The sequence below is a fragment of the Prinia subflava genome, chromosome 18 (genome assembly GCF_021018805.1).
Source record: "Prinia subflava isolate CZ2003 ecotype Zambia chromosome 18, Cam_Psub_1.2, whole genome shotgun sequence".
NCBI lineage: Eukaryota > Metazoa > Chordata > Aves > Passeriformes > Cisticolidae > Prinia > Prinia subflava.
Genome location: NC_086264.1, coordinates 13,389,602 through 13,411,086, shown reverse-complemented (window position 1 = coordinate 13,411,086; position 21,485 = coordinate 13,389,602). Strand labels below are relative to the sequence as shown.

The 21,485-nt window shown below is 45.2% G+C and overlaps 2 protein-coding genes across 3 annotated transcripts in view; one reads left to right on the top strand and one right to left on the bottom strand.

Annotated features, from left to right (window-relative positions):
* Positions 1 to 803: 803 nt before the first annotated feature.
* Positions 804 to 3,171, bottom strand: LOC134560017 (basic proline-rich protein-like). Its single transcript, XM_063415473.1, has 3 exons — positions 2,844 to 3,171; positions 2,186 to 2,735; positions 804 to 2,100 (listed from the first exon to the last, which is right to left on the bottom strand). Exons 1-3 carry the CDS (start codon positions 3,169 to 3,171, stop codon positions 1,983 to 1,985), a joined length of 996 nt encoding a protein of 331 aa, XP_063271543.1. The 3' UTR covers positions 804 to 1,982.
* SMAD1 (SMAD family member 1) overlaps positions 2,563 to 21,485 on the top strand; it is a 35,390-nt gene continuing 16,467 nt past the window's right edge. The window contains exons 1-2 of one of the 2 annotated variants that reach the window (XM_063415370.1): positions 2,563 to 2,701; positions 17,952 to 18,568. In XM_063415370.1, coding sequence (XP_063271440.1) covers positions 18,169 to 18,568 — 400 coding nt within the window. In that variant the 5' untranslated portion in view covers positions 2,563 to 2,701; positions 17,952 to 18,168. Of the gene's footprint in view, positions 2,702 to 2,733; positions 2,980 to 17,951; positions 18,569 to 21,485 lie in introns of those variants that run through there. The other variant, XM_063415371.1, reaches the window with a different exon arrangement.

The following is a 21,485-nucleotide window of genomic DNA, read 5'->3' as shown; positions in this document are numbered from 1 at the left end:
TCTTCCTTGCCCCAGCCTCACGGCCTGTTTTCCTTGCACCAGTCTGAATGATCATGTAGTTGCAGACAAAAAAGAGAAAAAGCCCATTCTCTGTTGCCTCTTGAGATAGCCAAGTTACTCAGCCCAGTGCAAAGGGGGAGCACCAAGGTTGATACCCAGGTGCACACACCCCTCTGATCTCCTTTTTTCAGGTCTCTATTGTTATTCAGAAGGGCCAGGAAGAGGTTGATGATCCCGGGTATCAAAGCAGCCAGTGGAGTTGGAAGTAGTGAGCTGCAGTAAGACACTGCAGATGCTGCTCAGAGGAATGGCCGTGGACAGTCAGCTCTGAGTGCATGTCCCAAAGCAGCAGGCAGGACTGAAGTTCTGTTCTGTGCCAGAACAGCCCAGCCAGGCAGATCTGCCCAGGGCACCCTGTTTCTGCATTGCCCCCTGGCCTGCTCACACCACTGCCCTGTCTGAAGCCAGCTCTCCCCAGCCCTCTCCAGGACAGCCACTCTGGTTATTAAACATCAGCAAAAGCCTCTCTTAGGCTGCTTTATAGCCCTTTTTAGGGAAAGCAGCATATTAATGTGATCCTCCCCAAGCCTCAGTGTAAGCAGAAAATAATTTAATTCTCTCATGCCAAAGCCAACCTACCAGCCAACCCTAACAACAACAAAAGCAGTAAAAACGTGGTTTTAACAAGACACCTGACAAACTGCAGTGCTTCTCTAATTATCTCCTTGTCATATCTGTTTAGTGTGAATCATGAATTGATACTTGAGCAATCAGGATCCAGTGGATGGAGATTGTGCCTGCCAAGTCAGCAGAGCAGAGCTCAGGCACACGTGGGGCCTTCTCCATCTCTTTCTCTGTGTGAGGCTGGATCACTGAGACTGCCAAGCGTGTGGGGCAGACACCACTGCTGCATGCACTGCTCTGGATCCAGGACACCTGGACCCAGGTGAAGCACTACCACAGCACAAAAACCAGGAGCAGCTTCACGTTTCTGCTGTACCTTGCTTGTAAATGTCTTCATTACACTGACAGAATTTAAAGACCTTTCCGTTTGTCTTGAGATAAACCTTACCAGTTGTATCTGCAGTCCAGTGCTACACTGAGTCTGTGATTGCACAGAAAAAGTTCACAGCACTTGCTAGCTGCAGTTGTGTACAGAGCAAGCATAAAATACACAGTAAAGATGATTATCGAAGATCACTCATCTTGAATCATTTAAGGTTCAAAATTTAAGTAATAAAAGAGTAATTTTATTCCAGGCTTTCCCCATCAATATTATGGCATCATCCCGTGTGGGAGTTCCTCTACCATTATTGTAGCATAATACCTAACAATATAGTCCAGTTCACCTGTTTGCAATTTATGTGGTATTTATGTGGCAAAGAAATGGATTAATTCTAGATCATGAAGCTAGAAAGAAGCCCTGATACCCTCACAGGCATAAGCCTGGGCATGTTTTACTGCTGCTGTCGTGCTCCTTCTGTGACCTTGGGCAAGCCATTGCAGTTGTGTGTCCTCAGACTCACAATGGGTGGGCAGGACCACTGTTCATCTGCTAAAACTCTCAGGGCCTTAAGTCCTTTGGGCCTCAGTGCTGCTGGATTTTATAATGAGGTTAAAGTCAGACCCTGCCTATACAGATGAAAATTTACTAGCCTAAGTATAGGGATATAATTATGCCCCTATAGGTGTTATCAGAATATTTTGCCACGTAGAAACATCTTGCACTTGTTGCTTCACATCTCCTTCCAGGAACGATGACTGGGTAAAAGCCAGAGTATTTGTCAAAGAATCAGTTTCAGTTCGATCTTGCTTGCACAACACTTATCTGACTGCTACAAAGATCCCTGTAAACACAGCAGGCAGGAGAGGCTCACCGTTCACTTGTGCGCTCCAAACTTTCAGCCAGCTCCACTTTGGAGCTGACACTTCAGATCCAAATGGAGTTCAAGTTCATTTCCGAAGGACAGTGGCGTGAGGCTTCATTGCTGCGGCTCTGACTGCACAAGAAGCCTCACACACTGTAATGTGTTTATTGGCATGGATGAGGAGGGAGTGCAGCAATACCCATGGGCAGGAGGATGTCCAGGTGTGAAACACCTGGGGATACAGAGTGCTCTGTCATTGGGAGCTATTACAGCAATTACTTCAGTATTAAGACTAGACCAAGTCAAGGCTGAATCACCTGTGGCAAGCGGCAGGACATAATCCTGTTCGATCAGCAATTGGCTCTAGCTCCAGGTCTGACAGCATCCGCCGCTGTCCCCTAAGCCCCGCTGCCGGAGCCGGGGCAGACACGCCGTTTAAGCCCCCGTGAGGGTGCGGGAGGGGGCTCTCACCGGGGCGGGGGTCGGGCTGCGGGTCAGGGCACACAGCGGCCGTGCCGGGCCGGGCCGTGCCGTGCCGTGCCGTGTTGTGCCGGGCCGGGCCGGGCCGTGCCGTGCCGGGGCCGCTCTCCGGCGGCGGGCGCAGCGCTCCCAGCGGGACCCGGCGGAGCGGCGGCGGGGGCGGGAATTTGGGGAGGATCCCTGGCCGGGCCGGTGGTGTGTGTGTGTGTGTGAGTGTGTGTGCGAGTGTGCCGGTGAGCGGCGCGGGGCGGCTCCGGCCGCCTGACGCCAGCCCGGCACATCCATCCCGCTCCCGCTCCCGGTCCCGGCGCGGAGGAGCTGCCCGCCGCCCGCCCGTCACCGCCCGCCAGCCGGTAACAACTTCGCGTCCCCCCGCGCCTCTCCGCGCTCAGTGTCGCCGGGCCGGGCGCTGTGCCCGCGCATCCTCCCCCTCCTCCCGGCTCTCCTCCTCCGCGGCGGTCCCCGGGCGCTGCCTGGGCTGTCCCCGGGCGCTGCCTGGGCTGTCCCCGGGCGCTGCCTGGGCTGTCCCCGGGCGCGGCGGGAGCGGCCCGGGCAGCGCTCCCGCTCTCCTCCCCGGCATGATGGCGTCCCTGCGGCCCGGCGGGGACCGCTCCCGGCTCCGCGCTGCAGGGTAGGTCCGGGCGGGCCCGGCGGGCGGCTCAGCCCTTCCCCGCCGGGAAGCCGCCGTCCTGCGGCTCCTCCCGGGCCCGGCGCGGCCCGCGGGTCCGGCGGAGCGCCGGGGCCGGGCAGGGGCCGCCTTTGTGTGTGCGGGAACAGCCCTTCGCCTCCCGCCTCGGCCCGGCCGCGTCCCGCTCCCTCTCATTTATCTTCTTTCTTCCTTTTCCCCCTTCCTTTCTTTCCGCAGCCCCTTCCCCTCCTGTTCCCCCCTCCTCTTTCTTCCTTAATGACAAATCTGTGCTTAGAGGTCAAGGAAAGTTCACTTTTTTTTTTCTTTTCCCTGTTAGAGGGTTTGGATGCTTGAGATTTTCCCCCTCCTCAGTACAGTTGCTTCATATACTCGTACAGCCAAATAATCTTATCCTGAATATAGATCTTTAAAGCTTATTAAAATTTACTGGCGTGGAAATATTCAGTCATGCGTTTGAAAGGATCTGGGCCAAATACTGAGCTTTTTTTTTTTTTTAAATATAAACTGAAGTCAGAGGGAGTTCTGACCGAGGCAGGGTTGCTGTGATTGCTCTTTTGTTAGTAGATCAAGCTGAAGAAGGTACGTGCTCCGACCTTACAGTTGGCTTTTACAGTATCTGGATAACAACAGCTTACTCTGAAAATTAATCGTTATTTTGGTGTACTTTAGGATAAAATGATGCTCACTGCATGTCTACAGTTTTATTTGGGGAAGTGTTTTAAACAGAGGTTAATAAAACCAGTATTGTTCGAGCCAGATGGGGAGGAGTAGAAGTAGATGTGTGTTTCAGATACAGGCAAATGGAAAAGATCGTTGCCTGAAACATGTCAGTGTTTAATGGATGTCAGTGCTCAAAGATCCTGCACCTTAAAACTAACATGCTTCTTAGGAAAGAGCTGTCATAACTCATAGCTGGAATCTCTTTTGCACACAGAGGGGAAGTCAGAAAAACTTGTTTCGTATTTTTTCTTCCAATAGTTATATGTGTTTTTAAGCAGCACTTAGGAGTAAAAATTAAAAACTGTAGCTTCCCCTGCCCGCGGAGAGCACTTTTCTTTGCAGGTGTGTGTCTGTAATTCTTCATGTGGCTGACTGCATGCACCTTGTCATGTCAAACAATAGGAGCAAATCATGTGAGGGAACCTAAGTTTGGCTTATATTTTTCTTTTACTTGTGAGTAATGACTTGGCTGAATTATGAGACGTGAGTTTTTTGGTTGCAGCTGATTAATACTTAATTTCCCCGCTGAAGCAGAGAGCAGCTCTATGAAGCTTTTTCAAGATCCTCATTGGATTTTAGTGCAGGTTTTGAGTGCTCACTTCTCTGGTGTGACTGGAAGAGCGTCAGTATGAAAATGAGAGGGATCTGGCCCTTTTTGGAGTTCTTGCTGCGGTCCTAGGGATGAAGTCTTGCAGTTTACTTCAGACTGTAAGTAGATGCTGGAGAGAAATTTCCTTTGGTTTGGGTGATCCAGAAGGCTTCCACAGCTATGAGAAATGATCAGTTCAAGGCATGATCAGGTTACCCTAAGGGTAGGGATTTGTCCTTGCATCTGTTTTGACCCCATTACCATTGGGTATGTAATCAAATACATTTTTTCCTACTCTGTTCAACTTGCTTTTTTGTGTACCCTTGAAGATGTGATGATCTGATACACTTGGGAGAAGTGACAGAGTAAACAGATGGAGATCCTCTGTTTCGGTATAAATATTAACCATCAAATCAAATATTTGAAAACTGATGAGTTTGGTGTTTGCTTTTCCTCTGTAGTTTGAAAACAGAAGTAAAGGGTTGAATGTGAAGAAAAACAATACAAAGGTTAATAAAAGTGCTACTTGTTTTTCTGAGTACTAAGAAATTATTCAGATTAAGCTATGATTTTCTTTGCTTGCTATAAAGATTCAATTTTTAAAAATGAAGGGGCTATGACTGTTCTGTTTTTCTTTTTTAAATTAAAGCATGAATGCACTGGATATTGCATATTGCCAGTGTTCTGCTCTGTGCAGCCCAAGCTGTGTGTGTAAAATATCATTTGAGTAGTCTAACAGGCCTAATGGAGGCATCATCTCAGCTTTATAAATAATGTAAGTTGTGTATAATGTGGAGTCCCCAGAGACTGCAGAGAAAGCATCATTACCAGCCTTTTCAACCTGCTGGAGATCTTAAATTGATTTACAGCACTGAACTGGTGCAAAATGATACATCAGGATGACACAGGGTCAACCTGTAAAAGTCTATGATGTGAGCCTGTTAGTTCAGTCATCATAATTAAACCATATTATGAGGGCAGTGAAGCAAGTGTCTGTGACACGTCCCATTGTGCTTCAGATACGGCTGGTTTAAGAATCAAATAAAGACAGCACTGTGTGTATTATTTAAGTTATGCAAAGAGTGGTTGAAATTAAAGTTTGTGGCCCTGTGAAGAGTGAAAGCTGAACCAGTTTAGGTTGACTCTCCACCTCCTCCTTGCAGTCCTTAGGAGCTGCAATAGAGGAAGGCCTGTGCAGCTTGGGGATGTTGTGTGGGGAATTCAGATTGCATAAATTCAGAGTGAATCTCTGAAGTTTATACATCCTTTCTCGAGGATCAGCTGAGCTTTACCTGCACACTGTGCTGTCAGATATCAACGGAACAAACAGGCAGACAAGCCAATTGTTTGGCTTTTTTCCCCCCTAGTATTTCTATCCAACTGAAGTTTGTAACTGCCTGCTGAAACATTCCTGCAGGTATGAGTTCTTGTATAAGGCAGAGCATTTTAGTCATTTCTTGAACTGCATGGCCAAGCTTCTTCTAGAACTGAGACTGTAATTTTGAATATGAGTTTGCATAGGTCACTTTTGTTACTGAAGACAACTGTGGCTGTTTGTGTTTTCCTCTAACATCCCTAGAAAACAGCATGCCACAGGTAATAAAATGTTTGCTAAATACTCTGCATCTTAGGTCTTCTTGTTTCTGCTGGTAAAATCACTATGATGTGTTTTGGGAAAAATCCTGCAAAAAGAACTTTTTCTTCTGCTTTCTGTTAGTCAGTGTGCTGCTTGGGGATTTGAGAGTTTCGTATTTTTTAGTGTTTGAACCAACTCCTCATACCTGAATTGGTGTGAATTTTTAATCTCCTGAGGTTCTCCCAGCCCAGAAAGAAATGTACCTTATTTTTAGTCATAAATATAAGTAAAAAAATAATTTTGAGGCATGGAAGTGAATCAGACAAGATAAATGGTCACTAGTAATGAGAGATTTATTAGTCACCAGGTCCAGTTGCACCTCAGCAGAATGTGCTTTATCTGAGGTGCTTTTTGAGTGGCAGATAAAGGAATTAAAGCTCACTTTGGTGTGCAGTGGCTTTTAAAATGTGGATGTGGAGCTGTCTTCTGTTGTGTCAGTGAGACGAAGAAACTGTACTGGAGAGAGAGCCATAAAATCTGTGAAAATGAAAGTCAGATTGCACAAATTGCTTTATGGTTAAATGAAGTGAGCCTACCGATGTGTGAGGGTTTTGTTGGTTTCGTTTCTGGTTATTTTTTTAATTTATGGTTTAGGTTTTCATTACAAACTCACTTAGTTTTGCTTTCAGAGTGGGGAAAGATCTGTTCTGCCCACAAAAACTTCACTGTTTTCCCCTGTAGTAACAACAGAGTAATGTTCTTCCACTGCTCGCTCTTCTGTGTATAGCAAAAAACTGACTGCATACCAGTCTTAATAATTAAAAGATGATATGTAGTTCCTAGAAGTTTTCCTTTGAAATGTACTGGGTGGAAATTCCAGTTTAAAATATAAACCCCCAGCTGGCCAGCAGGGTTTGAAATGCTGGTGACTTACAGGCTCATCTGCACAGGCATCTTCCAATTCTCAGGCTATTTTGCTCAAGCTGTAGAACACCATAGAGAATTTTTATATTAGAATGGAGGGTTCTGCTTGAGATGGGAAGGAAGTTATTTTAAATTGATATTTTTTAAGTTTTAGAGTTGTATCCCCGCAGTCTGGGGTACAACTGTTGCCATTAGAATACCACTATTCTTCAAGGTTTGAAATAACCAGAGAAAATGTTCCATGGGGCTTTTGTGGAGGGCTTCACAGGGGATGGGTTCAGGGCTGAGGACACCCTGGGCTGGCAATGGCTGCCACAAAGATCCCTATCCTCCCCTCAGACAAATGGGAATTTGCATTACAGAAGCTTTTCGGGTTGCTGTGTATCTGAGTGGGGGATGCCTGTGTTTTTTGACGGGATAGAGAGGGCAAACATTTCACAAAATGGGCTGATTCCAAGGAATCAATGTTTTCTAGAGTGAGCCCAGATCACACAGGAGCCTCTCCCTGCATCCATCTGATGCCTGCGTGTGTTGGCACTGGAAGCTCCTCTGAGTTTATAGGAACAAAGGGCAAGCACTCCACTCCTAATGACACCTGTGAGGTCAGGTATGGTACACATGAGACACTGGCCTCTTGAGCTGTGGAGCTGGGTCCATTTGTGTTATTTCTTTGTTTTGGGAGAGGAGGAAGGATGTGCCAGGGACTGTGGCAGTGCTCTGGTGGAAGGGCTGTGGGGCCGTGGTGCCAGGGCTGAGCCATCATCACATTCCAGAGGGTTTTCTGCAAGCACGGATTGCTTTGCTCAGTTGTACCCTTCTGCTGAGCGCTGTCTTGGACACTGTGTCCAAGCTGAGTTTAAACCAGAGCTTGAAGCTTTTTTCTTCCTGTCTCTAGACTTGCCATTGCAGGGATGCTGAGCAGTAGAGCAGTTGTGGACACTTGCATGGTTTGGTTGTTCTAGTGGAGCTCTGTAATTGCTCTGGACTGTGTCACTCTTATTCCAAGATGTGGTATCCACTCGGGAGAGTGACATTAGGACACATGTCACCAGTCTCTCCCATTTGGTTCTTCCCCCACCCTTTCTCCAGCATGCACAGGCAAAGTCTAGAGTATGAGGAGGAAAACAAATTATTTTTAAACATGCCTTTATAGAAGTCATTATATTTAGGCACTGTTCAAAGCAGTATCATCCAAACCCAACTATTATGTCGAGTTGGCATGTAAGCAAATCATTTATGTGGTTCACCAGTGATTTCTGAAGCGTTATTTCATATTTCTGTACTCATAAAGGGAACACTCTTCCCAACATGGCAGCAGATGAGACTGTCTAAGCCGGTGTAGACAATCTGAATTATAGCATTTAATGGTATTCAGAAGTATATCACTTGCATGTTTTTGTCATTAAAACTGCTAAAATGCTAATCCACATCAAAGTGATCTGTGGACTATCAATCCAGTATTGGGTAAGTTGAAAATAAGATACCCCATTAAAACTTTTTGCAGTGCTGAAGTGATTATAGACAGAATAATGAGAGGTTTTGCTGTCTCCTCGTGTCTCTCCCCAGCATGGGTCTGAGACTCTCATCTGCCCTCCAGTTTTGACTGATGGACCTTGCTTCCTTCAGTGCTTGGAACCATAGCTGATAATACCTTTACTTGCTTTTCTTTCCCATTGCTCAGCACTGGTATCTCATTATTCTGTGTTTACACGAAAGATTAAATTACTGAGAGATTTTTCTTATAAATAATTCCAGACTTCTGATTCCAGGTGTTTTAAGGCATTGAAAATAATATCAGCATTCTGTCTGGTGTAGCATATTGAAACCAGGGCATGAGGCCCTTGATGTATTCTTACAGTGGTGTGTATGTAGGATCCTTCAAGGGGATAGGTATGCTATATGTGTGTGCACATATGAATACCTAAAATAATAGTCACTGCTGTTGAAAGCTAAATTGTTTGGATCAGATAAAGGTAGGCTACACCTATATATAGTTGAGAAGAGCCTGTAAATTTATCAAGGTCTGTGTATGTAATAACTATTTATATATAAATACTTAAATGCCATTTAAATGCTTAAAAGCTTTAAATCAGTTTTGGTTAAAGGTGAAGTAAATAACTGAAGAATCATGTTGCAACAAATTGTGGCTTCCCCATAAATGTGTTCCTAAGGGTGATAGGAGGAGGAAACATCTGCTGTTTGGTCAGATGCTGTTAATGAGCTGCATATTTGACTTCATTCTGCCTGTGTATTTCACCTTTGTATCTGTTGGGTTTCATTTGAATATTGATGTGGGAGGAATTCATCAAGCACCCTTGTTTTCTTCCATGCATCTCACTAGTAAGGACTTGGATTCAAATGATGTGTTGAGGGGAAAACACAGAGCTTGTAACTGGACACATTCTCTGTGGCAGGGGAGAGACGGGTCCCAAAATTCTGTCAAGATAAACAAGGTAGTGTGTGTAAGAGAGAGGGCGGAAGCTTTCTTGCAGCTTTCTTGCATGTGTGCCTGTGCACAGCACACAGAGCTCGGTTCCTACCCCGTGCAGCAGCCCTTGGTGTGATGCTGTAGTTGTGCCAAGGCAGCTGCTGGAGGTGGCCAGGCACAGGCGAGGCTGCAGCGCTCCCAGATGAGAAATTCCCTCAATTCCTGCCAAGGAAAGGTCTCATTTACAGGGGTTTTATCCCAGATACTTATGTTGGTGATTAGCAGGGAGAGACTGCACTGCCAACAGTTACGTCAGCCCTGAGCCCCAGTGCAGCTCTATTGGCAGCAGAAGGACAGTGATTAATGGTGCAGTGTCTTTTATGGGGGGCGAGGGAGGACGCACGGAGAGCTGCACTTAAACAGGCTTCCCTGCCCAAGGGTTGTTTGCTGGTAGAAACTGCAAGCTGGCTTAGAGATGTTGTTCTAGTGTAATACAACTGCGTGAGCAGAACACATCAAGTGCATGTCCTGTGTGAGACAGGACAAGTGTTTTTCCTGAGGAGCAAAAGAATGTCCAAGTTTAACTTCTTGGTAATAGAAACTTTATTTGCCTCTTTAGAGGATGAAATAACTTGAAACAATTGGCAAACTGGGTACAGTTAGCAGCATTATCAAAAAATCAGAGAAAAGGCAAATACTAAATCCACTAAAACCCCTTCTGTAAAAGCAGGTTGGTGTTACCAGAAATCACTGCCAGTGAGGACAGCTAGGACACCTGAAGCTGATCTGTGCTGTGAGCCAGTGCACTGTTTGGAGCTTTCCTGGGTTCTGCACCAAACCAGCTGGGACTGTTTGTTCAGTAGCAGGCAGCAGTGGAAAATTTGGAAGCATATGGCTGTTCCAAGCTAGCCTGCTGCTGACCTTGCAGAGCACGGGCTGTTTGGAAAATGCTGTGTCTTGGCTGTAAGAGATTTGCAATTTTGCAAAACCTGACTTTTGAAACTTCAAACTGGTCTCAAGAAATTACGGTGGAGTGATTAGTAGGTTGTCTTATTGCCATGTGCAGAGTCATACAGGCTCTGTTAAGAAGAAAAACTTGCAGATAAGGGTACTGAGTGATTCTTTATGTGGTTTGGTTCCCCTTCCAAAAGTCATGAAAAGCTTGCAGATAACCAGGGAATCAGACAGACAGATTACAGCCCTTTTCTCCTGTTGTAAAAGCCCCGTGTTCCCAGTAAGCCATGTAGGAGGAAAGCTCCCACTTCCTTTCAAGCTATTCTGTTCCCAACTGCTGCATTAACTATCAGTTCCTATCTGTGGGTTGAAGCCTTTGTACAGAACACTCCAAAGCCTTGATCTCAGGAATATGAGAAAACAGTCTGATGTGAGATTCTGCAGATGTTCTGGCACAGGGCTGGGACAGCTGCTTTTGCCTCATCCCACAGTTTTTTGGCTCTCTCTGACTCCTCGTGTATGTCTGCACCCTTGTTTTGCCCTTTTGGAAGGGGGAAGGTGTGTCCATGACTTCTGGGTCTGTTTTTAGTGTAGGCACGCTCAGAGCTGTACCTCACCTGCAGGTAAAGGCTGTGATCAGCCCTTTATAAGTGATCAGCCCTTTATAAGTGTTTGTGGGTGTATTTTAAGCATTAACCCAAAGTGTCCTTGACTTGGTCTCAAGAGGATCCCTAATTTGTACTTGCCTGGAAACTGTAAACTTTAAAGAGTTTGTCTTGTGTGGAAGCTGAGGGGCCACCTATAAACACTGTGATCTTCCATTTATAAAGGCTCCGTGATTTAGGATGGCTTGATAGATACCAAAGAACTGCCAGGGAGATCTGCTGAGATGGGGTTGTGCAGCTGCTCCTCCCTGTCCTGAGCACCTGGAGCACGCTGCTCTTGTGTCATCTGAAGTCCAGTCCCCGTTCTCAGAAGGCCACTCGAGGCATGCTGTAATTAAATAACGTTTCATGGGACAATGGAAGTCTGGCAAATACTGTGTTTGTGTCTGAGTTGTATAAACTTGGCCTGGAAAGCTGTGTCATCTTTAAACACTTTCTCTGTCCAGAGTGGTAGTTGTGATTGCAGGGCACTTGATGAAATTCAACATGGACAATTTAAAGACATGAAGAAGGTACAGCGTTTTAAAAGTTGTTTAAAGGCAGAAAAATAGCTCTTTAGGTTTTACAGATAAGGCAAAAATGAGGAAAGCTGGAAGAATCCTTTAAAACAAGGAAAGCATGCCTCTCGTGAAATGCACTGAAATGTCTTTACCATTGGCAAACTGACTATTCATATTTTAGGTGTATGAATGGTTGGTGGAGGACTAATTTGTGGAAAGATTTCTTTAATTTACCAGGCATTACTTTTTTGGTTTAATTTTTCATCAGTTTGTTCTGTTTTGCTGAAGCTTGACCCAATAACTCTTTTATTAGTGAATAATTTTTCCTCTCAGTTTTTTGATTTGGTGAAGGATTCTACTTTAAAGCTGGGGATCTTGAGCTGTAATTTAACATCTTTACTTAATCCCTGATAAATGGGGTCTGGGTCACAGTCCTCAGAAGTGGTTTAATGCAGCTGATGTAACTGCACTGGTGCATGCTCTTGCTGGAATGAATCATTTGTGGGAGCAGTGCCTTGTCTCACTGAGTGTAACTCAGTGCATTTGGTGGGGTTCCCTCCCTGCAATACACCCTGCTGGAGCACTGCTCTGCCTGGGCTGACAAACCCCTCCTTAAATTCATACATCTGCACTGGACTTTGCTGTTCTCTGAAGACAAAACACATCTTGTATTTTATGAGCCTCACTCAAAAATTTTGATGCCTGAGTGGTGATGGGCATTTTTCTTTCTTTCTTTTCTAAAAGTTTTCCTTTATGCTGCAGATGTATGTTTTAACTGCCTAAAAAAACCCCTGAATGTGACATGTCAGTAAATTTTCCCCACCTCACCTGTGAAGGAAGTTCCTCCCGCCCTGTGCTGGTGAACTGGAGGGAAATGCTTTTTTCAGCTGATAAAAAGAAATAAAATTCCGTGCCCTTCCCAAAGGAGGAATTCAACAATTGGACAAGTGATGTGGGACCATGTGTTGGTTTGTAAAAGGATATAGTTTGTAAAGATGTTTCCTTTGATGCCTGTGATGAATATGGATGTGTTTCCCTTGGAGAGGGTTTTGATTAAATTATGCAATTAGAGCTGACCAGACAGATCTAAATATAGGAAGAGGTTTCAGTTATCCTGCCTTTGTGTGTGTTAACACACCCACACAGATGTGTGTTTGTTATTGTTGTAAACAACACCTGTTTTCTAAAGACAGTTCAAAAAGTCAGGAAAGGGAATGGTCTGTGTGGAAAAAGGGAGTTATGCAGGACTTTTATGATGAAAGAGGGGGAAAAAAAAATCTGTTTCCCCAGATTTTTCACCTTTTAGAAAAGGACTTCTAACTTTGATTGCTAAGCCAGTCCTGGCATCTTTGTGGATGTTCTCAAAGCCATGGCCAGTGCTCCAGACTGGTCTTAAAGGTTCTCCTGCATTTTTCAGGACTGGATCTGTGTCATCTAACAGTACTGGCTGGGATCCTTGGCTGCTCCTGTACTCCTGAGTGCTCACAGTGTCCTGGTGGGACAGCGTGTGGAGTTTAAGGACAGCCCAAATGAAAATGATACACCTGCCCCAGAGCTGCGCAGTGAAATACCCACTGTGGTGGCTGGTAATTCATAATGGACAACTGTTTCTTTGGATGTGTTTTTCTTTTGAATGTCTTGTCATAGTTTGAGGATTTCTTTAAGAGGCCTTTAGCTTGGAGAGAGTAAAGAATGAAGAGTCTCCTCCTACATAGCATTTAGGAAAAGAAACAGCTTATGAACACTACTCTGTGATTCACAGCCTTTTATTCATCTTATAGGCTGTTTTAGTGACGTTCCTATTTTGCAGTCCCATCTGTGCCAGAGTTTTGACTAAATCATCAGGTTACAGTTCCTTCCTGACCTTGGTTCGAGTGCTGGGCTGCGGTTTTAGAGATAATCTTTGAAAGCACATCCGATTGAGCGCGGCTGCTCGCCGCCACCAGCGGGGATTTGCGCACACCTGGCTGGAGGTTTTGATCTGTCCTGCTCGCACTGGCCCTGCTGTGCACCAGGCTTACCCAGCTTCCTGGCCAAGGAGCTCAGCAGACTTGGTCTTGGTTTTTTCCTGGAGTCTTGGCAATGTACAATATATATAAAATAAGCACGGCAAGGAGACCAGCAGGCGGTGAGGGGAGAGCTGGTGTTCTGTGACTCTGTGCAGTCCCACGTGCATCTGAATGCAGGAAAGAGGAAAATGCAGCGGTGTGTTCAAAGGCAAGAACAGCCAATTAGCCCAAGAGAAGGTGTGACAGACTGGGTACTTTGGGCTGTAGCAGAGGTTACCTCACAGCACTGGCTGCAGATGCCCACCCTGCTGGCCCTGGCTGGGTCTGGGTAAGGAAGGGAGTTCTGCAGTGCCAGGAAAAGCCCTGCCTGCTCTCTTAGGTGTGTTCCTCACCCAACACACTGGCGTGTTCCTCTCTCCTCGAATGATAAGTTGTATATCAGAACATAGGATTGCATATTGCAGTGGTTTTTTGAATTCTTCCTACCATGACAGGAGAACATAAAAGAGTTTTTTCTTCTTGTCGTTGTCCAAACCTACAAAGGAGGCCAAGTCAGGTTCTGTGCAAGCTCTCTAATGAGTTCTACAGCACTCTGATGTGAAATGGGCTTTCTTTTTGCACGGGTGTTGTAATGTGACTGAGGTTTCTACCAGGTTTAGTGCATTTTTCTAAGCTGAGCAAGATCTGATCTTCTGCCATAAGAAGGTGTAAAGAAAGAATTCGTGGCTGACAGGAGGGTAACTCAGAAGACTCCAGACTTTCACAAATCACATTACTTGAAGAAAGAAACAGAAACTTTTTGCTGCTTGCTCCAAGAATAGGGAGCTAGATGAATTTGGTGCACGATATGTAGTTACACATTCTAGCATGGCAGCTGCTTGGACTTCATGCCTTTTAGTAATACATGGAAGCTGTACATGGAGATAGTTCCTGGCAGAATAAAGAGACAGCTCCCTGCCTTCTATGCCAAAATCTGTTTGGTTTGGTTTTTTTTAAAGGTCTAATGTAGTGATTACATGAGTTGCTGAAAATATGTGTCTCTCAGAGAGGGTAAATGACTAAATATTTTTAAAGAAGCTAATTAAAATCTCTTTGCTTGTTGTTTCTTTGTAGTGTAACTAAGTAATGGATGCTGGGAAGAGGTATGTTGACTAAGATAAATTGAGTTTTTAAAATGTAGTCATAGACTAGACAGTTTTCTGTATTAACAATTATTCTCACTGTGGTTCCTGCCCATTTTTATGTCTAACTGTGCTAAGCATATATTAAAAATATTTAATAGGATCCTTTTTGCCTGCATCACTGAGCCTGTAATACAAATAATGAAATTAGTAGAAGAGTTAGAGTCACTTCTTGTTTGCCTGAAACTTGAAGTTGTTTTGCTCCCCCATCCACCCCTCTGGGAGAGGATCATCTAATTGTTCAAACCCTTTCTCCACCCGTCAGAAACAGTCATTTATGCAAAGTGGGACAGTTTCCTATGGGATCTCCTGTGGGAATTTGAAAGCACTCTCATTGAATATTTCACTGTCTGCTTCATGTTGCTGATGGAGTAACTGTCTTTTTTTTTGAGGGTTAGAAAAATAGGACTGCACTCTTAGGCCTTTTGCCTAAATGCATTTGTTTATATACAAGGCTGGCCAAATAGATATATATAAAAATATAATGCTCACTTATTTTTTTATAGGCTGCATACAGGTTTGTGTGCTAATCCAAGGATAACAAAAAGACAAGAGCAGCGAAGGAAGACAAATAAAACAACACTGGGATTTGAAAGAAGTTTGTAGGTTCCCATACATCCATCAGCAGATGGAATGTATAATAAAAAGTGCCTGAGTTTGGATGTGTACAGAGTGTCTGATAAGTGGGTAACAACTCAATTTCCTTTAAACTGATGCCAGACTGCCTTTTGGAGAGTGTCCTGTTGTTCAGCCTGGGTCTCTGTTTTATCCCTACCTCGTGAATAAACAGACCCTTCAAGGGCTGGTGGTCACCTAGCTGCTGGAAATAGTAACTCCCACTTTCCCAGAAGGGCACATGGATTTGGGGAAGAAAGACTCAGACTGTGTCATCTGCTGACTCGTGGTTTAATCTTTATTTTGCACTTCCAGCTGATAAGACCACTTTGTGCAGAAGCAATACAGGAAATGATGCAGTGCAGAAACCAAGAGTGGCAGAAAGGGAAATGGAATGTACTGGCAAGGGCTCAGCCCTGCAGACAAGCTCTCTGCTTCTTGGAAACAAAAATCTCCACGCACATTGTGGTCTGGGTTTTATTTGTTTGGTTTTGTTGGGTTTTTTTCTTCTTTGTTTGTTTGTTTTGGGGTTTTTTTAGCTTAATATTGGTTTTGGAGTGTAGAGAAGCTAGTGTAGAGCAGCCTGTGAGTGGTGTTCCCTTCCCTTACCCTGCTGCTGTTGAGGGCTGGGCTGTGCTGGGCTTTGTTTGGAGGCAGGACTGCAGCAGGGGTCCCTGGCTGGGGCTGTGGTACTGCACTAGCCCATGTCAGGGCTGTGTTTTCAGCACTGATATAAACACACAGTCCTAACAGACAGGACTTTTCCTTTTTCACAGCAAGCAGCTTGGTGAAAAATGGGTCAGCCTAGGTAGAACCAATCTACAAACATTATCAATGTTGAATGAAGCTCTGGTCGAAATGTAGACTTTGTACTTCCTCCTTTATTACAGCTTCAGCTCAAGCCTTTTAAATCTTTTTTGTTTAATTCAAATATAAGTGAAGGAGAAAGCTTTATTTGATATACTACTGGAACTTGTAACGTTTATATTTGGAACTTGTATATTTTGTTTGAAAAGTGAAGAAAAAGATACTTAGAATATTGATAGAGATACAGACTATATATGAATTGAGAATAACTCAGTTACAAACATGTTTAAAGCACATGCACTGGGGTTCTGGTAATTCAGTTCTTAAATTAGCACAGCATTTTAATAGAGCACTTTACAGTGCATGTAAAGATAAAGTATACCTGGAGTACAGTCAGTGACAGTAATGGAGTTTCAGTTCATTTAATAATATAGCACAGGCCCAGGTAACAAAACAAATTCTTAAATTTGCCACAGGCTCATGCAAATATTCCCTTGTATTAATTATTGTTTCAAATACAGTTCTTAGCATAAAAGCAATGTATGTACCAGTTTGAAGTGTAGGTAGATGTGCCCTGTGTCTTAGTCCATAATCATTATTCACATAAATGTAGTTTGTTCATTCAGCCTAATAAAACTGAACCTCTGCAATTAGGTAACTGTTCTGATGACAAGTTAATTTGAAGAAAGTCGATGGTTTTCAGCTTAGAGTTCTTCAAATATAGTGGTACACTATGAAACCATTGCAGTGTGTGACAGTCAAGAGAGTAAATGTGCCATAGCATTTGTGATTTTAAGGTCTGCAATCTTTCCTTGGTACAGCTGTGAAATCCTGTCTGCCGTGGGTGTGCTGACACCTTCTATTCTCTGTGTGTATAGATTGCTTGTTGGTTGGGTGTTTTTTGTGTTGTTCTGATGGCAGCAAAAACATTCATATCCTTTTCCCCTTCCCCCTTCCTCTGCAACCTGTTGGTGTCCAGTCCAGGATATGTTTCCTGTCTGTCTGTCTGTTTGAAAATCAGTGGTGTGGTGCTCTTTGTCTCGTTTTCCCCTCCCTGGCTCTCGTGTGCTTCCCTTGCCAGAGCCTTTTGCCTGCTCCCAGCCTGGACAGGGATAAAAGCTGCTGCTCACAGCTGGGGCTCCTTCCAGTGTGGCGTTCCTCCCCCTCCTGACCCGTTCCTTGTCTCCCAGCCTGAGGACTGCTGTGCTGTCTGAAATCCTCTTATCTGGACTTCCTCGTCCTTCCCACTCCTTCATGAGTCCTTGAGAATATCAGGCAGACATTGCAGGGGCAGTGGAGAACTGGTGAAGTTCCTGATAACTTCCCCTCAGGCTGCTTGGAGCTCTGAGGGCTCTGGGCTGGGGTGGACAGATGCAGTTTTCTTTCTCATCTGAGTCAGGGCTAAGAGCTTTCTAGTTTCACTTTTTTATCCTTTTTTTTTTTTTCCTTGTTCCTCAAAGTAAGTAAGAGGTTAAACTGAACTGTATTTTTTTTCAGATTGAGTTATGCTCAGGTCTAGTGCAGTGATTTTTGAACTTCATGCCTGGCAGTTTGGAGAGAGCTGGGCAGCACATTGCTGTTGAGGAATATTGCTTCCAGCCGCTATCTGAAATAAATAATACTAAAAAAACCCTAGTGATCCTGCACTGTTTCCTTAGGCTGTTTTGCTGGTTAAGGTTAAGGCTTCAACAGCTGACAGGCAGATTGTAGCACCCCTCACACTTAAGAGTGAAAAGTTGAGGGACTGTTTTAGGCTAGACTTAATGTGAACTCCATTTCTAATACAGGGCTGTACTGGGTTCAGCAGCAGGTCCTGCTGCTTCAGTTTTCATCAGCTGTGCCTTGGGTCCAGCCCTGGAGATTGTCAGCATTTGTTGTTGGTTGTTTTTTGATCACACCACTCTTCTGGGTTGTGGTGGGGGATATTTTTAACTGCTGTCTGTTAACTTGAAAGGTAAAATGCCTTTTTTTTTTACTCTCCTTTAGGCTGTCAACCAGAAGGATTTAGAATAATGAGAAGGTTGTGACAATCCAGAGGGGATGTCAGCGCTGCCTTCCTGGGACTGGAGGATTGAAAAGGAGAAAGGACCAGAACTGTTTGATCTGGGCTGCTTTTGAGGCAATCTGCTGTGCCCTGGTGGTGGTGGAAGAACAGGGCAGTCCTCCCTGCTTGGTTCTGCGGTGCCACCACAGCAGGGCCACCATGAATGTGACAAGTTTATTCTCCTTCACCAGCCCAGCGGTGAAGAGGCTGTTGGGGTGGAAGCAAGGCGACGAAGAAGAGAAATGGGCAGAGAAAGCTGTTGACGCCTTAGTGAAGAAACTGAAGAAGAAGAAGGGCGCGATGGAGGAGCTGGAGAAGGCGCTGAGCTGTCCGGGGCAGCCCAGCAGCTGCGTGACCATCCCGCGCTCGCTGGACGGGCGCCTGCAGGTGTCGCACCGCAAGGGGCTCCCGCACGTCATCTACTGCCGGGTGTGGCGCTGGCCCGACCTGCAGAGCCACCACGAACTGAAACCCCTCGAGTGCTGCGAGTTCCCCTTCGGCTCCAAGCAGAAGGAGGTTTGCATCAATCCCTACCACTACAAGCGGGTGGAAAGTCCTGGTAGGTTCTTCCTTGTTTGTACCTTTACACCTTATCTGAACAATGCAAAGTGTGGCAATTCATTGTGTGACTCATCGGCTTAAATAAGCAAAAGTGGCTGTTTGCACATGTCAGATTCTTCCTCTGCAGCTTATCTGGATGGAGGCATTAATTAGCAGTGCTCCCTTTCGTGGGGCGAACGCTTCACGTGTGTAAATGTTCTGTCACTGCACAGAGGCAGTGTTAGCGTGTGCCTCCGGCTGCTGGGCCTGCTGTCACCTGGGAATGTTGGTACCCACTGTCCCTCGGTTATTTTGTTTTTTACTCAACTGTGCAGATGTGTGATCTTGTATGAAACATGGCAGGCTAGCATAAAGGATTTATTTGCATTGTCTGTGCTTGAAAACCATTCTGACACACAGCAGTAATAATACTGCCAGTATTAGTAGCAGTAGTATTTTCAAATTATTATTTCACTTTATCACTTTTCCCACTTGCTGGGGTGGGAGTGCAGCCTTGCACTTTGAGTGCCAGGAGCAAATACCTCCTGGAGATGGGTTGAAGTAGCTCACTGCTGCTGTTCCCTGGGTCTGTTGTGTGCAGAATCATTTCTGGAGCTGGGTAGTTAATGGCTGTCAGATTTCTCCCTTGGCAAAGCAAGGCTTTTAATTAAGGAGGGCAAGGTTTGAATTTGATGCCTCTTAAAAATTGGCACTCTTAGCTGAACTGGTGTGCTTGCTTGGCTGAATCTGCTTCTTCTCCTCAGTTTTATTTTTTTGGTTTAGAGATACCTGTTGGGATTATCCTTAAGTATGATCAAGACTTGCTAAATAATTAAATGTACTGCATACGCAGAGGCTGTGAGGAAAAACCTGACACGAGGTTTCTCATCCCTCTGAAAATGGCACAAATGACCTCTCAGGTTTTGCTGGAGAATGTGTAAAGTCCCTCTGGAGACATTTCCTTCCCTTTTATTCCTTTGATTTCTGTGGAGATACAGCCTCTGCTGCTTGCCTCTGTCCTCAGTTATGTCAGCAGGACCAGATGAAAGCTATCATCCAGAATTTAAGGGGAAAAAAAGGCCTGGATCCTGTTTGCTCTAACAGCAAAACAAAAAGAATGGAATATGGAACAGGGAGGATGAAGAGGTGCTTAAATTGACACTACTATTAAAAATAATAACAGTAAGTCACACCTCTAATGTGGCTTTAGGGGAGGAGGTTCAGTTCTTTTGCCTTAGCTAAAGGGGAAGGAAGATGAAGAAACTGAATATTTAATTTTCTTAAAGTGCTAGTGAACACTAGCTCTGCTCCATTCTGATGTGGAATTGTGTTTGCCTCTGCCGAGTGTCCCTGCCCATCATCCTGCTGGGGTCTGACTTTATAATGTATTACAAAGGAGGCAAAAGATAAATTAACTTTGTTTTCAAGTTTACTGTGTGGAGGTGGTTGAAGGTGCAGTGTTTCAGTAAATGGCTGTCCCCCATTTTTTAGCAATTACCAATCAAACATAGCTGAAAAGGCTGCATGTTTTCCTGTGTTAAGCTTCTCTTTTCAGAGAGCTGCCTGCTCTGTATCGAGGGGCTTTGGGAAGCTGGTGGTGCCCATGTTCAGCCAAACTGGGGCAAGCAGTGGTCATGTTTTGGTGCCACAGACAAATACAGTGTCATGAGAGCTGAATTTTCAATTCTGCCTGAGAACTGTGCTGTTCCTTTCAATTATAACCATGAATTCAGAGCGTGTGCCTGCTTCAGCAGCGTGTTGCTGGCCAGAAACATTTTGCCTGGATGTGCAGCTGCCTTTTGCCACAGGAGCAGGCCAGGTCCCCTGCCCTGAGCACAGCACTAGGTGTGTCATGCTGCTTTTGCTCCTGGTGTGGACTCTCTGCCTGGGACTTTACCCTGTTCATTTTCATATTTGTCTTTGATCTCCTCTGCTTTTTGCTCTCAGTGAGGCTCCGTAAGGCAACACAGCTCTGCAGGCTCCCACAGGACCGGGCCTGGCGGAGGGTAATGCCAGCAGTGCCAGAGGGAGAAGGGGCGAGAAAAAGGCAAATGGGAGGCAGCTTCTGGGGTGTAAGGGAGGGCAGAATTGCTGCATCCCTTCAGAGTTAATATGCAGAACCGAGTTACAGAAATCCTTTTCCTGTGTGATTCCCACAGCAGCATTTCTGCACCCCTGCAGGCAGGGGTGAGGGGGCAGTGTCACCCCTGGAAGTTTGGCTGTGCAGCCGTGTGTGCGCTTGGGTGTGACTTCAAAAATAGCATTGCTACAACAGGTGGGCACAATTATAGGATGGCTCCCCAAAATAGCAGGAGCAACTGTCAGTTTGCTTGGCAAGCAGAATAAAACTTCCTTCGTTTTGGCTCTGCGGAATTCAGATCTAAAATTCCCTACCAGAGCCGACCTGGGGGAGAGGAATTGGAATGATGAGGTGGAAGGAGGGAATGGTCCAACAGCAGGGCTTTCCTTGTCTAGCCTTACCACGTGTCAGAAAAAGAAACTGCAATAAAGGGATAAAAGTTGTCAAGGAAGATCTGTTTCTCCCCTATTTTGTGTGTTTTCTTTTTTCAGAGTTAACCAGATCCAGATGCTCTGATTTGAAGGAGCAGCCTGCCGAGTGTTAGCCTGCTCAGTGGGATGGTGGCTGTGGCTGTGGTACAGGTGATTTGAGCCCTGGGCTGTGTAAATAAATGTCTGAGTTCATACACACTGTCCTGGGGCTGCTCCTGCACCACGACTGCTCCTGCTCACAGGGACTCCCTCACTGATGTGCGTACAGTTGGTACTAAACTCTGAAACTGGCCTTGACAAATGGCAGTTTAATCAGAATGTCAGCTTATCAGAGCAGCTGCAAATAAAATCTAATGCTAGCTGAATATTGTAGTGCAGGAAGTGTCCTAATATCACTTGTCAAAGGCATTTAGACCAGATGTCTG